At 38.3% G+C, this 12,203-nt stretch overlaps 1 protein-coding gene across 2 annotated transcripts in view; it reads right to left on the bottom strand.

Moving 5' to 3' along the window:
* grm1b (glutamate receptor, metabotropic 1b) overlaps positions 1-12,203 on the bottom strand; it is a 34,514-nt gene that overhangs the window by 17,359 nt on the left and 4,952 nt on the right. For both annotated transcript variants that reach the window (XM_037796210.1, XM_037796211.1), the window contains exons 2-4: positions 10,990-11,519; positions 8,859-9,689; positions 5,381-5,630 (exon numbers count right to left, since the gene is read on the bottom strand). In XM_037796210.1, coding sequence (XP_037652138.1) covers positions 5,381-5,630; positions 8,859-9,573 — 965 coding nt within the window. In that variant the 5' untranslated portion in view covers positions 9,574-9,689; positions 10,990-11,519. The remainder of the gene's footprint in view (positions 1-5,380; positions 5,631-8,858; positions 9,690-10,989; positions 11,520-12,203) is intronic.

Below are 12,203 nucleotides of genomic sequence, written 5' to 3'. Positions count from 1 at the left end.
TCACACCAGAGGAATATCTGGAAAGATAATCTTTAGAACAATCAAAAAATTGGGGCTTTGCTGACGATTGTTGGGACGGGGGTATCGGGCCCGGCATTGCATTGTCACAGTGAGTAGGTTAGCATACTGACAATGTTAACATTTAGCTTAAAGCAACACTGTGAATAGGTGCAGCCTCGCAGAGCTGCTAGCAGATTCTTTGTGTTGTTTCTAAATAAATTTGTGATTTGAATTCGAAATTCAGAGCATACAGTATCTATTGCCTCTACATGGCTCTCAACATGTTGACGGCTGAGCTGGCAGCTCACAGCTAAAGGTGCTAATAGTGCAAACAATGGCGAAAGTGCGGACAGGGATAACAGTGTTAACCTGGGGGTAAACCGGAGGGTGGGCACTACACTTCCGCGTATGAGAGCAGTGCAGAGTGGGCCGTGAGCTAGCCAATGGGTCACGCTCACATGCACTAAAAGGCACGCTCAGGCGCCTCGCAATATCAAGAAAGCACAGAGAAACTCGCATTACAACACACACAGAAGGAGAGCGGCTTCATTCTCTGCTCAGGTAGACATTACTATCTTTACATAGCAAATAGTTGTTTGATGCTATATTTATGCTGTGAATATCAAAGGCATAGTTATCTCAAATGCTTGACAGGCCTTTCCACCCTGCAAAGACATAAATAAATCCGAGGCAAAATAATGAATATTTGTATTCAAGACAGAATCATTCTAAGATGTTGAATATTGCACAAATGGCACTCCATCCACATTACAAATATATCTGTTACAAGCCTTCAAAAACCAACATTTGGCAAAATAACTGAAGCCAATATCACGTTTAGCTTGGCTGGCACTTCAAGAATGAACTGACAATGGCCGTCCAGTGTGACAGTATCAACAGTACCTGGCCATCTGCTTCTCAGCATCACACTCCCTCCAGTCCAACACCCCGAATGCCAAAAACCTACAGCTCTGACGTCAACACACGCCCGTTCTCTACAGATTTATAACACAAATCACACATTGAATGAATCATTTCATTTGGGGGAAGGAGGCATTGTCGTATGATATTACTGAAACTACTAGCAGAGGGAATTCATGTCAACTGTTTTATAAAACAAAAAAGAAGATATTTTTAAAGCAAAACAGATTAGGAGTCAAATCTTTGTCAAGCACAGGATCATAAAACTGATATATTCTTTTATCATTTCACTTGAGAGTCGATCAAATGAGTTGTCTGTTGTCTGAGATGTGTGGGATCTGTTTTTCTTTCATCCTGCACACAGCAGAAGATGGATGGCTGATGACCAGCACCTCGGGCATTTTCAATTGGCCCATTGCACAGGGCTGCATGTGTTCACTTACTGCATTGCTCTAAAAAAACATTTTCCTTTTTCAGTAGTCTCCTTGACCCAGAAAAAAAAAACACACACACACACACTGCTCCAACAAAGTAACGCCCTCCTTATCTTCCGTGGAGACTTTAGCAGCCGTGCAAATTCAAGTGGAAGGGGTGAGAACAAGTTTAAACTCCCTTTTTTCATAAGTGCCTTTCATCATTTGGGTTGAGGAGGAGGGTTTTGACTCGTTCTCGTCCACCTTTGTGCATAAAGTAGCCACAAATTAATGAGCCGTTCTCAGTAAATTAACCATAGCCAGCTTTTATGGTAGCCCCGTTTCAGGTGCTGCGACTCTTCCTAACAGGACTGGAGGTGAGCTGAGACTCCACAAAGACTGAATGTCTGGTAGAAGTGCTGATATGAGCTTTGATGTTCACGACTCCTCATTCCCCAGCTTATGCTGGAGGTGCTGTCCCATATTAGCCCATCCTGCCTGTGATCTGACAGGGAGAGGAGAGCTCGCTGCGTGGATGCATTATTCATTACTCAGCCTGACTCAAAGCATCTTCTGCTTTCAGAGGAACTCTACTCCCAGAAGGAAAAGAAGAATATTTTGGTTCCATATGAACTTTGTGTATCCCATCCATCCTGAACAGAGAGAAATATTATAACATCCGTATTATACTCACAGGATTATGGCATCATCTTTCTGGAAAATGCACTATTTCACTTTTTAATTACCGCTATTTTGAAAGGCCAAAATATTCTATCCATTTCATATCTCGATGACGATATATATCACAATACAGCATGTTTTCTGGTAATTCAATAAATAAATAGTCTATGAAATTACCACATGGTGAAGCCTATTTGTGTATACTCCTGTGTGAATTAAATAAATGACAAATGAAAAGTATTTTCTTATTTAATTAAGAACTTAAGTGAAAAATGAACATAACAATTTCAAGCGAAATTATAGATAGAAAATAAATAAATATTTCCAGTTATACACTGACTATGTTTACATGCATGCACACAAATACAGAGTAATCAGATTAAGAAACTGAATTTGATCAGATTTTCAGAGAAATTTGAGTTAGTATGTACTTGTTATTATTAATTTAGAAAAGGTAATTGTGTATCACGATATATGAGTTCATCACAATATGATTCCATTGAAAGACGATAAATTATCATATTGAATTATCGCCCAGCCCTAGTTTTAATATTTTTAAATTATTATTATTAGTGTTATTATTATTATATATCTTATTTCTCTATTATGCAATTTGTAAATCACTTTGAACTGCCACTGCATATGAAATGTACTGTATATAAATAAATTACCCCATTATATTCCCTTAATGTATATAATGTTCATCATAGAATTAAACAATATACTAAACTAAACTACACTAAATGGACCTTGAAGTAAAATTGTTTTGTCAACTTTTGTTTCCAAGGTCAAACATTTACTTTTAATCTAAACTTTAAAGCCATTCGAGTGCTCCGAAAAATGAAAATCTAAACTCTGTCTGCTGAGGAAGATCATGTGATATGTCTGGAAGCTCCAAAACAGCTACTAAATGGACCCTGTGGTAAGATTGTCTCGTCAACTACATTTGTCTTCATTAAGGTCATGTCAATAAATGAGGCACAAATAGCTGAAGTTATGAGAAAAAAGTGATAATTTTGAGTTAACGTTAAACAATAATTATTCACTTACACTATGAATGCAAGCTACAGAACAGCTCCTAAATGGACCTTCCAAAGTCCAAAATATATTTTTCTTGTACAAAACAAGCAAGGACAGATGTCTTTGTTCTTGTTGAGTCACAACAATCTGTTTTTTATCAAGCAGGGGACAAAATCTCATCTAGATGGTTAGAAGAGTCTTTAAGAATTCTGGAAATACCTTTAAAACAGCAGTAAATGTTGTTAAACCCTCTTCTGGGGTTTTCAGAGGTCACTGGTGTTTCTTTTTCTGTTTCGCTATGTGACTCGAATGTAAAGTTAATACCTGAGAGGCACAAACTACAGGGGTCTTGCAGCTGAAGGATTACATGCTCATGTATTGGCTGAGAGGTCTGCAAGATTTTGGTTAAACAAGGATTTTCTAAACCAGTTAAATAGATGCACGCTTTATATTTGCACTCTTTCCTGCTTTGTTCTGCAACTGATGCACAACACATTCCCTCTGGATGAATAAAGTTCTCTCATCTTTTCTTATTTGAAGTCAAATAATATGAAATCCTTTTTTGCCGCAAACAAATTCTGAAAATTGTGTAACGAGTCACAAACAGTAGTCTCTATCTGGCAAAAGGGAAACTGTTGTTTTAGGATGCTGTTGAAGCTCCAGAAGTCTGTGACGGTGTCGTGTTTGAAGCTTCATGCAACCTCACTAACAAGTCTCACACTGAATCCTGCAGAAACCTCTGGCTTTCTTTCCCTTTTAGCCTTCCCGCTGAGGGGCGTGGAGTGCTCACTGCTTGCCGAAAGAAGGAAAAAAGAAAGTGCACAGACAAAATCACAAGTCAGGTGAGAGTTTCTTGCTTAAACTTTCAATTGGCCTGATCATTATTGTGTTGACTGAGTTACAATTTCCTTAAAACCTCTTAAACCTGAGCAGTTCCGCACATCACAACAAATACCAGTAAGGACACGTCAAACATGTGGCAACATGTTCATCCTGAATTATACCCACATAACGGGGGGAAGGAGCTCTGCTAAAAGCTCATGATAACAATCTTTACCAAAACAAAACTCAATTCCAACACCAAGCAACTAAACGACACAGCAAAAACATGCTCACATGCATGCACGCATTGTGGTGCTAGGGATTTTGCTACTTCATGCTACCTGCACAAATGATGTCATTATGAAAGCCAAGATTCCAACTCTACGACCAAAACTCACTGAACCAGCAGACGAAGAAGACAAACAATATACGTCACTTTATACCTTTGCTATTTTGTGATCAAAAGTTGTGTTCGAGGGCGTATCAACTATAAATCTAGTGGATGATTTGTGTTACTGCACTCATGATAAAGGCATCGGCCTTCAATACAGTTATGAGCTGCTCAAATAGACCAATGGGTTTCTTTGAATGGGAACATGTGTAGAGGTCTAATTGTTTGATTTTTCAAAACAAAGCCAAAAACAGTTGTATTTAGATTGAATTAATACCTATAGTGACAGGTAAATGAAATTAAATGAGTTTAACAGTTAACTGAGAACATTTCAAATGGCACAGATGATACCCAAATGGCCAATTTGAACATGCCACCATAAAACAATATAAAAACCCTCTGTGTAAACTTTAAACAACAGCAGCACTAAGAGAAAGAATCCCTTTCATCATCCTGAAAAAAGTCTTGTTTGAAGGCGTGTGTACGTTTCATCCAAAGAAACAAGACAAACAAACCTGAAAACCCCCGTGGGAAAACAATCTCTAACAAACCTGAAAACAGCATATTTCAGCTCCACATTAGCTTTGTTTATACCATCCACAGCATAGCTGAATATTATAAAAGGAGAATGAATGTCTGCATTTCCCTCAGAATCATTTTCCTGGAAAATAATGAATATAATGTACAATTATACAAGACAATTTTACGCTTCAGAAGAGCTACTAAATGGACCTCGTCAGCTGCTATTTCCAAGGTCAAGAATGAACTTTCAATGTCACTAAATGGATGAAAAGTCCTTAAAAGTGCTCAGAAAAACAACAACTGAGTGACCTCCGTCTACTGAGATACATGATATGACTGAAAGCTCTAGAACGGCTACTAAATGTACCTAGATTGTTGAGATTGACAGCTACAATTATCTTCGTTATGGACACAAATGTCATTAATCCATCATGTATCACACAAAGCTGTTTCTGTTTCTTATTTTAACTCATTTGTCCTGATTGTTGTTGTGTTGACTGAGTTTCATGGCCATTAAAATCTTCTAACACTGTAAAACTTAAAAGAAAGAAAAAAGAAAACTGACAGACAAAACAAAAACTCCCGTGGGGGGAAACGATTGCTAACAAACCTTCCAATTAGGAGGAACTCTCCTGCTACTCCGAGCCGTCTCATGGCCATGAGCAGCCCTCGGACCGTCATGCCTTCACAGAAGCAGACAACCACTCTGGCTTTAGGCAGACGCTCACGCAGCTTCCTCAGCAGCCTGTCAAAGTGCCTCTCCCCGGCGTTGCTGTAGATCTTGTCAGAGTGGGCGACGCAGAGGCCGTCCTGAGAGGCGAGCTCTTTGAACACCTCCATCCCACTCTCCCCGTAGTTACCTGAGAAACACAAGAGGAGCTGTTAGGTGAGAATCAATGGGTTGTTGATTCACAGGTTCACTCTGTATTCAGAAAAAAATCATATTATTCAGGGACGGTTTACTGAGACAAAACATCTCTTCCTTTAGCATTCAAGTGTCCTGATGCATCCCCAGACTTCTTTTAATGGAACCAAGAGCAGAAGAACTAGAGCAAACTGGGTTACGGTGACCTCAACAGGAGTATGAGGACGAGGGGAACACTTTTAGGTCACACCATTAATAATAAACCTCGAGAGTGAGTTTAAAAAGCTTCAGTATTTAGGCTGAAATCTGTCTGACATATATAGCATTCATCAATTTTATTGCCAAAATAATGCACAGATCTTCATCACAGTAAATAAACAAGGCTTGCCAGGCTTTGATTGCATTTTTTATCAGCTTATCACAAACTTGTCTCAAATTCCCTCAGTGGAAATACACATGAGATCACAACAGCTGGTATATGCATCTCACATCTCTTGCTCAACACTGTGGGTGGAATCTAATTATTTTAATCTACGTTATAATTTATATGCTTTTATATGCTTATAAAATGCAGTTTTCAGAAAATCAAATGTTAATGTCATGTAAGATTTTATGTAAAATAATGCAAAAGTGTGGATTTTCAAGCGAGACATAAAGACGAGGGGGAAAAATGGCCTTTTGTAAGTCCACCTGGACTGATAATTAAATACAAAACAGGAAAACATAATTTTATGCAAATCAAATGCAGGTTGCACCTAGGGCTGGAACTAGCGATTATTTTCATTATCAATTAATCTGGTCATTGTTTCCTTAATTAATTGATTCATCGTTTTTGTCTATTAGTGTTCTCTCAGACAGCGAGTTGACACCCACCACTATTTGTCTTTTAATAAAAATCTAAACTTTCTATGTCGTCCATGTTGTGTCAATTTTTCCTCGTGGTATCAGAAAATTGTATTAAATATCGATATTTTTCAAGGTATTGTATCAAAGATAGAAATTCCAGTATCATGACAACACTAATGTCTATACAATGTCAGAAAATGCTGAAATATGTCCATCAAAATATCCCAAAACTCAAGGTAACATTATAAATTGCTTGCTATTGTCTGACCAACAGTCCAAAACCCAAATATTTTAAGCTTACTTTGTATAAAAACAGAGAAAAAAAAGCAAATCCTCACATATGAGAGGCTGAAAACAGAGAATGTTTGTCATTTTTGCGTGAAAAATTACTCAAGCAGTTAATTGGTTATCAAAATAGTTGCCAATTAATTTTCTGGCAATCAAATAATCTATTAATTGTTTTAGTTCTAGTTGCAACAGCAGCTGATTCCTGCAGTAAGACTCCTGTTGGCAAAACTGAAAAAAAGTCTTTTGTGTCTTAGTAATATGCAATTGGTGTTCATGGACTTGATGCATAAAAAGGAACTCTACTTTCTCCACAAAAGAGCACAGAGGACACCATTTTCTCTTTCCTCCTCTGAGATCGATCTTCTATTTATACTAATATCATAGATGAGCCTCACAAAAGAAGAGAGCACAACTGTCTGCAGCCCCCTGCTGTTAGAACAGCAGTTTACAAACGTCATTCACAAGACAAAATACAATATTGCACCAAAACACAATACAGATTAAATCGGTAACTGAGCCAGCGGAGATGGTTATGAGCTCCTGCCTCTGTGCTACCATGAGCTCCTCAGATGAACCTTCTATCTTCTGTCTACTTGTTTTTAATTTCCTGTTTGCCTTGCTGTTGCCTCAACAAGACAGAAAAACAACAAGAAGATATAACTTTTGATTCATTAATAGGGTTGATAATCTTGAGAAACTAGCAAGACAACGCTAGATTTGACCTGAAAAACCCAGCCCAGTGTTGCCAACTCTCTTCCAATGAAAGTAGCTAACGTTTGCAGCACTAGCTCGCTCCAAAAGTCGCTAAATCTTAACGTTACTGGAAAACACTGACAGTCCGTCACTTCAGGCCTCCATTCAAAGCCACTCCCCCACAATTACCATTATGAACATAAATATATATCATAATGAACCGAATACTGATTCTACTGTGCTGTGATTGGCTGCTACTGATTACTACTGTGTTGTGACTGGCAGATTGCTTTCCTAGACTGTGACAAGAGTGTAGACAGAAGATGGTCAAGTGTGTGGATGAAGGATGAAGCGATGAAGTTGTTAAACTTCACTGGTTACAGAAATTGAGCACATGGGAGAAGTTTGCCTCTGCCAGAAATCTCCTTAGGTTTAGGCAACAAATCTACTTTGGTTAGGTTCATGGTTTGGGTTCAAATATACCCTTTCTGGCAGAAAGCCCTGAAGGCAAACTTCTCCTGTGTGCAAAATAAACGGGGCAACGAGTGCTAGCCATTCACAGCAAAACTTGCAAAAAGCTCTTGCTGCCTCGCTAACCCTTTCCTAACCTTAACCATTTGAGACCAATGCCTAACCTTAACCATTCACGGTCAAAGCCCAACCTTAACCATTTGAGGTCAACGCCTAACCTTAACTATTACAGGTCAATGCCTAACCTAAACCATTCAATGTCGATGCCTAAGCTTAACCATTAAAGGTCAATGCCTAACTTTAACCATTCAATGTCAACGCTTAACCTTAACCATTCGAGGTCAACGCCTAACCTTAACCATTCGAGGTCAACGCCTAACCTTAACCATTCAAGGTCAACGCTTAACCTTAACCATTCGAGGTCAACGCCTAACCTTAACCATTCGAGGTCAATGCCGAGAATTTCGCAACTTGGGTGTTACCTTCTAGACATAACCCAGGCAGGCAGGAAGACAGGCGGTGGAAAATATAACAAAAGATGTTTTTGAAGAACGCTACCGACGCTAGCTTTAAAGGGAAACTCCACTGTTTTTACATATTGTGTTTAGTTTACTTGTCAGGAGGAGTATTACTCAGCATGTGAAAACATTTGTATAAAGTCGTCTGTGGTTCTGGAGGAAGCCTGCGTTACAAACTGGATGTGTGGGGTGGCAGGGAGGGTCTAATGAAAGAGGCTGTTGAGTTGCATCATGGGAAAAGTAGGATCCATTATTGGAGCTTAACCCACAGTAGGGACTAAAAGTTAGGTTATTTCTGTTATTGCTGCTTCAATTTTGACAACTCTTTTTTTAATCGGTCTCTTGTGAGTCTCCCAGCTTTCTGTAAGTGCAATACTAAACACTAGAGTAAGAGAAATGTGTCTTACCCTCTGTGTGCACTGCAGACACATAGGTCCAGTTGTACCGTTTGACGATGTCCAGGAGGGCCCTGGCCTGAAGAGTGTCTGAGGGCACAACCCTGAGGAAGTACTTAAATAAAGTCTTGTCACTAAGGTCGATACTGGTTGCAGAGTAGGCGATCTGCGGGATGTTGAACAGCTGCAGAAGGTTTTGAACTTGAATAGCGACCGAGCTGGAGCCGGGCCCGATGACCCCGGCGATGGGCTTCTTGGTTGGCGGAGGCTGACTGGAGGGCACCCCCTCGATGCACCACCTGGAGCCGTCCCTGTCGTCCCGGATGGAGATGAGAGAGTCTCGTATGAACTCGATGCTCTGCTCCAGAGCCACCGAGGAATGCCAGCAGGAGTCCCTGATCTCGCAGCCTAGGGTGATGTTGGGTAACAGGTACGGGTCTGAGTTAATCCGATCCAAGGCGTGGAACATGGCCTCCACTCTTTGGATGCCGTACTGCTCACGGACTTCTCCACATTTCCTCTCTGCCACCTTCTCAGCTGACGGCTGGTGGTGAACAGAGAAGAGGGCACCGATTATAACATCCCCGTCCATCCTGGCCACCAGGCGAGAGGCAGAGCTGGGCACCACTGACCTCTCATACTTGCCTTTGGACAACACATACGCCTCAAACAGCAGAACGGGCAAGTACAGAATGCTTATGAATGTCAGGTAAATCATATTCCGCATTGTGCCACAGGTGCTGAACGCAGAATCATGTCCACTTGGCCATAATGGAGGTCCATCAATCCACGTTTGGATAAAATGGAAATTAAATCAGCTGCTTCTCCTTCAGCGTTGTCACCCTGTGTGAGAGACATGGAGCAATAATTCCTGTTTTCACACATGTAATATAGAGCTGCAACGTTTAGATGATTAAAGGAGTTGATCAACAAAATCAACCAGCAACTATTTTGATAATCAATTAATCATTTGAATCATTATTTAAGAATGCATATAAAATATTCTCTCGTTCCAGTTTCTCAAATTGGAGATTCTTTTTACTATCCTTTGACATTTTACTTGCAACACGATTAATCGATAATAAAAATAATGAATTATCTTTTTTATTAACTGAATATTTCACAATAACCCTTTCAATCAAACAGAAAGTGTGACAGAATAGGGACAACAATGTAAAGAAAAATAATAATAATAATAATAATAATAGTAATACAGGTGATAATGACAATAGTAATAATCCACTAAACCAACAGCCGCAAAACTATAACTTAAATCAAATACTAGTTTCGGTAATAAAAATATCAGACAAACACAATTAAATAATTCACTGGAAACTATATAATAAAAGAAATACAAAAATAATAAAAATAATAATAAAATATAATAGTAAAAATGGTAATAACAATACAAATGAATAGAAAACATTTTAATAAATAATAATAAAGAAAAAATAAATAAGGAAAAATAAATGAAAGAAAAAAAGGAAAAGATTTTTTTTTTATAAAAAGCAATGTGACTTGTCTAACTGTTGTTTCATTGGGCCAACACATAAATCTAGAAATACATTAATACCTCCCTCAATCTTCTATCACAAATCATGCAAAAATGTCTGAAAACAGACATAAAAGCTGCATCAAAAACATGCAAAAAGGCAGAGTTATTGGAGTCCTGTTGCAATAAAGTATGCAATTATCACACCTAAAAGATTTGATATCATCAGTGATCATATATGACAAGCTTTAAAGACAATAAATGATAAATCTAAGAGATAAAAAGTTATCTCTCTATGATAGATGAACATTTAGAGTTTCAGCACCACGGACAGCTGCCTGCATCTCCCAGCTCATCTATTTCAACCTGCGACTGTTTTCTTCAACTTTTCCGCCTGAAGGCATCCCATAAAACACAGCTATGCTCTATTTGAGTCCTCTATTTCACCGTCTGACAGCTGCAGCTCTTCAGTCTGCAGCTCTATAGCTGGTGTCATTTACAGGACAACATTTCCAACATCGTCACCTGCACCCATGCACACAAGCATCCCAATTAAAGGGTGCAGCCTAATTAACAGAGCAGACATAAGAAAACGCTGCTAAGACTGTCTGTGTCTGCAAAGCACATCATATCTGGCATGACTTTACCTACCTGCACCAGGCAGTTCAGGACATAGCAGGTCTGTGTCTCCTCTGAAGCAGCCAGACTGGACTCTTCTGTCGAGAAAACACTGTGGGACTGACTCTCTCTCTCCCTCTTCCTCTCTTCCTCTCTCTTCCTCTCTCTCTGTACTGAGCATGAGGTGCCCCCTTCTCCTCATCTTCCTCACTGCATCTCTAAAGCGGGTCACACTCACTGCAGTGCCCCTGATTTGTCCTGATAATTCCTACACGTCAGGAGGATGTTTCACATAATATAACACTGATTAATGGCATTTTTTGTGCAAGTGCATGGGGGGAAAAGGGAGCTATTTGAGGAGAGATGATAACCTGAACTGTACTAAATCTATGTGAGGTGGAAGGTTATTTAATCTCCTCGTTAAAAGTATAAAGAGACAAGTCAAACTTCATGTAATTAGTGCTCCTGCGTCGTGCATGTCAGTGACAGATGTGATGCGCTTGCAGTTCGTCGCTGCAGAGATCACACTGCTGCCACCGTGTGGCTGATAGCGAGTACTGCATCTGCAACAGGATTTTAAAATACAACTTTATTTAGCAATAGAAATCAATAATGTTCTTAGGTCACAAATTAAGATGTAATAACAATAAAGCTCACAAAGTAGCTGCTGAAGATATATCTTACATCGTATTAAAAATTACTATTGAAAAAACAAATAAATAAAAGCTAATTGGAGAAATAATAAAAAAGTAGAGATGAGTAGGTGAATTGAAATTGAATTGAAATGTATACATATTTTGCATCTTTTACTATTGTGGGACAAAAACTTTGAAAAACAATAAAATATCTTGACAAAAAAGTATTTTTTAACACAATTTTAATCTTCTTTTGCAAACCGTTTATTAGAGAAAAAGATAATTAAAATCAGAATCTTTTTATTTAATCAAAAGTACTAAACGTAGGTTGAAAACAAAACAAAATGTGCCCAGAAAAATACAGAAATTTATTTTAGTTTTGTATGTTGTTTTTTTTTAAATTCTATTCTTTCCTTTTATTATTATTATTATTATTATTATTATTATTATTAATATTATTATTATTATTATTACTATTATTATTATTATTATTATTTATTTATTTTCTTAATTTTATTTCAATTTTGAATGTTGAAGCTGTTTTCTCTAGTTTACTTAATGAGTTTGTCTATAAGAACAACTACTTGTTATTAGGGACTGTAAATTGCATAT

The sequence above is a fragment of the Sebastes umbrosus genome, chromosome 16, assembly GCF_015220745.1.
Source record: "Sebastes umbrosus isolate fSebUmb1 chromosome 16, fSebUmb1.pri, whole genome shotgun sequence".
NCBI lineage: Eukaryota > Metazoa > Chordata > Actinopteri > Perciformes > Sebastidae > Sebastes > Sebastes umbrosus.
Note: the sequence above shows the minus strand (reverse complement) of the source record. Positions and strands in the feature narration are given on the sequence as shown.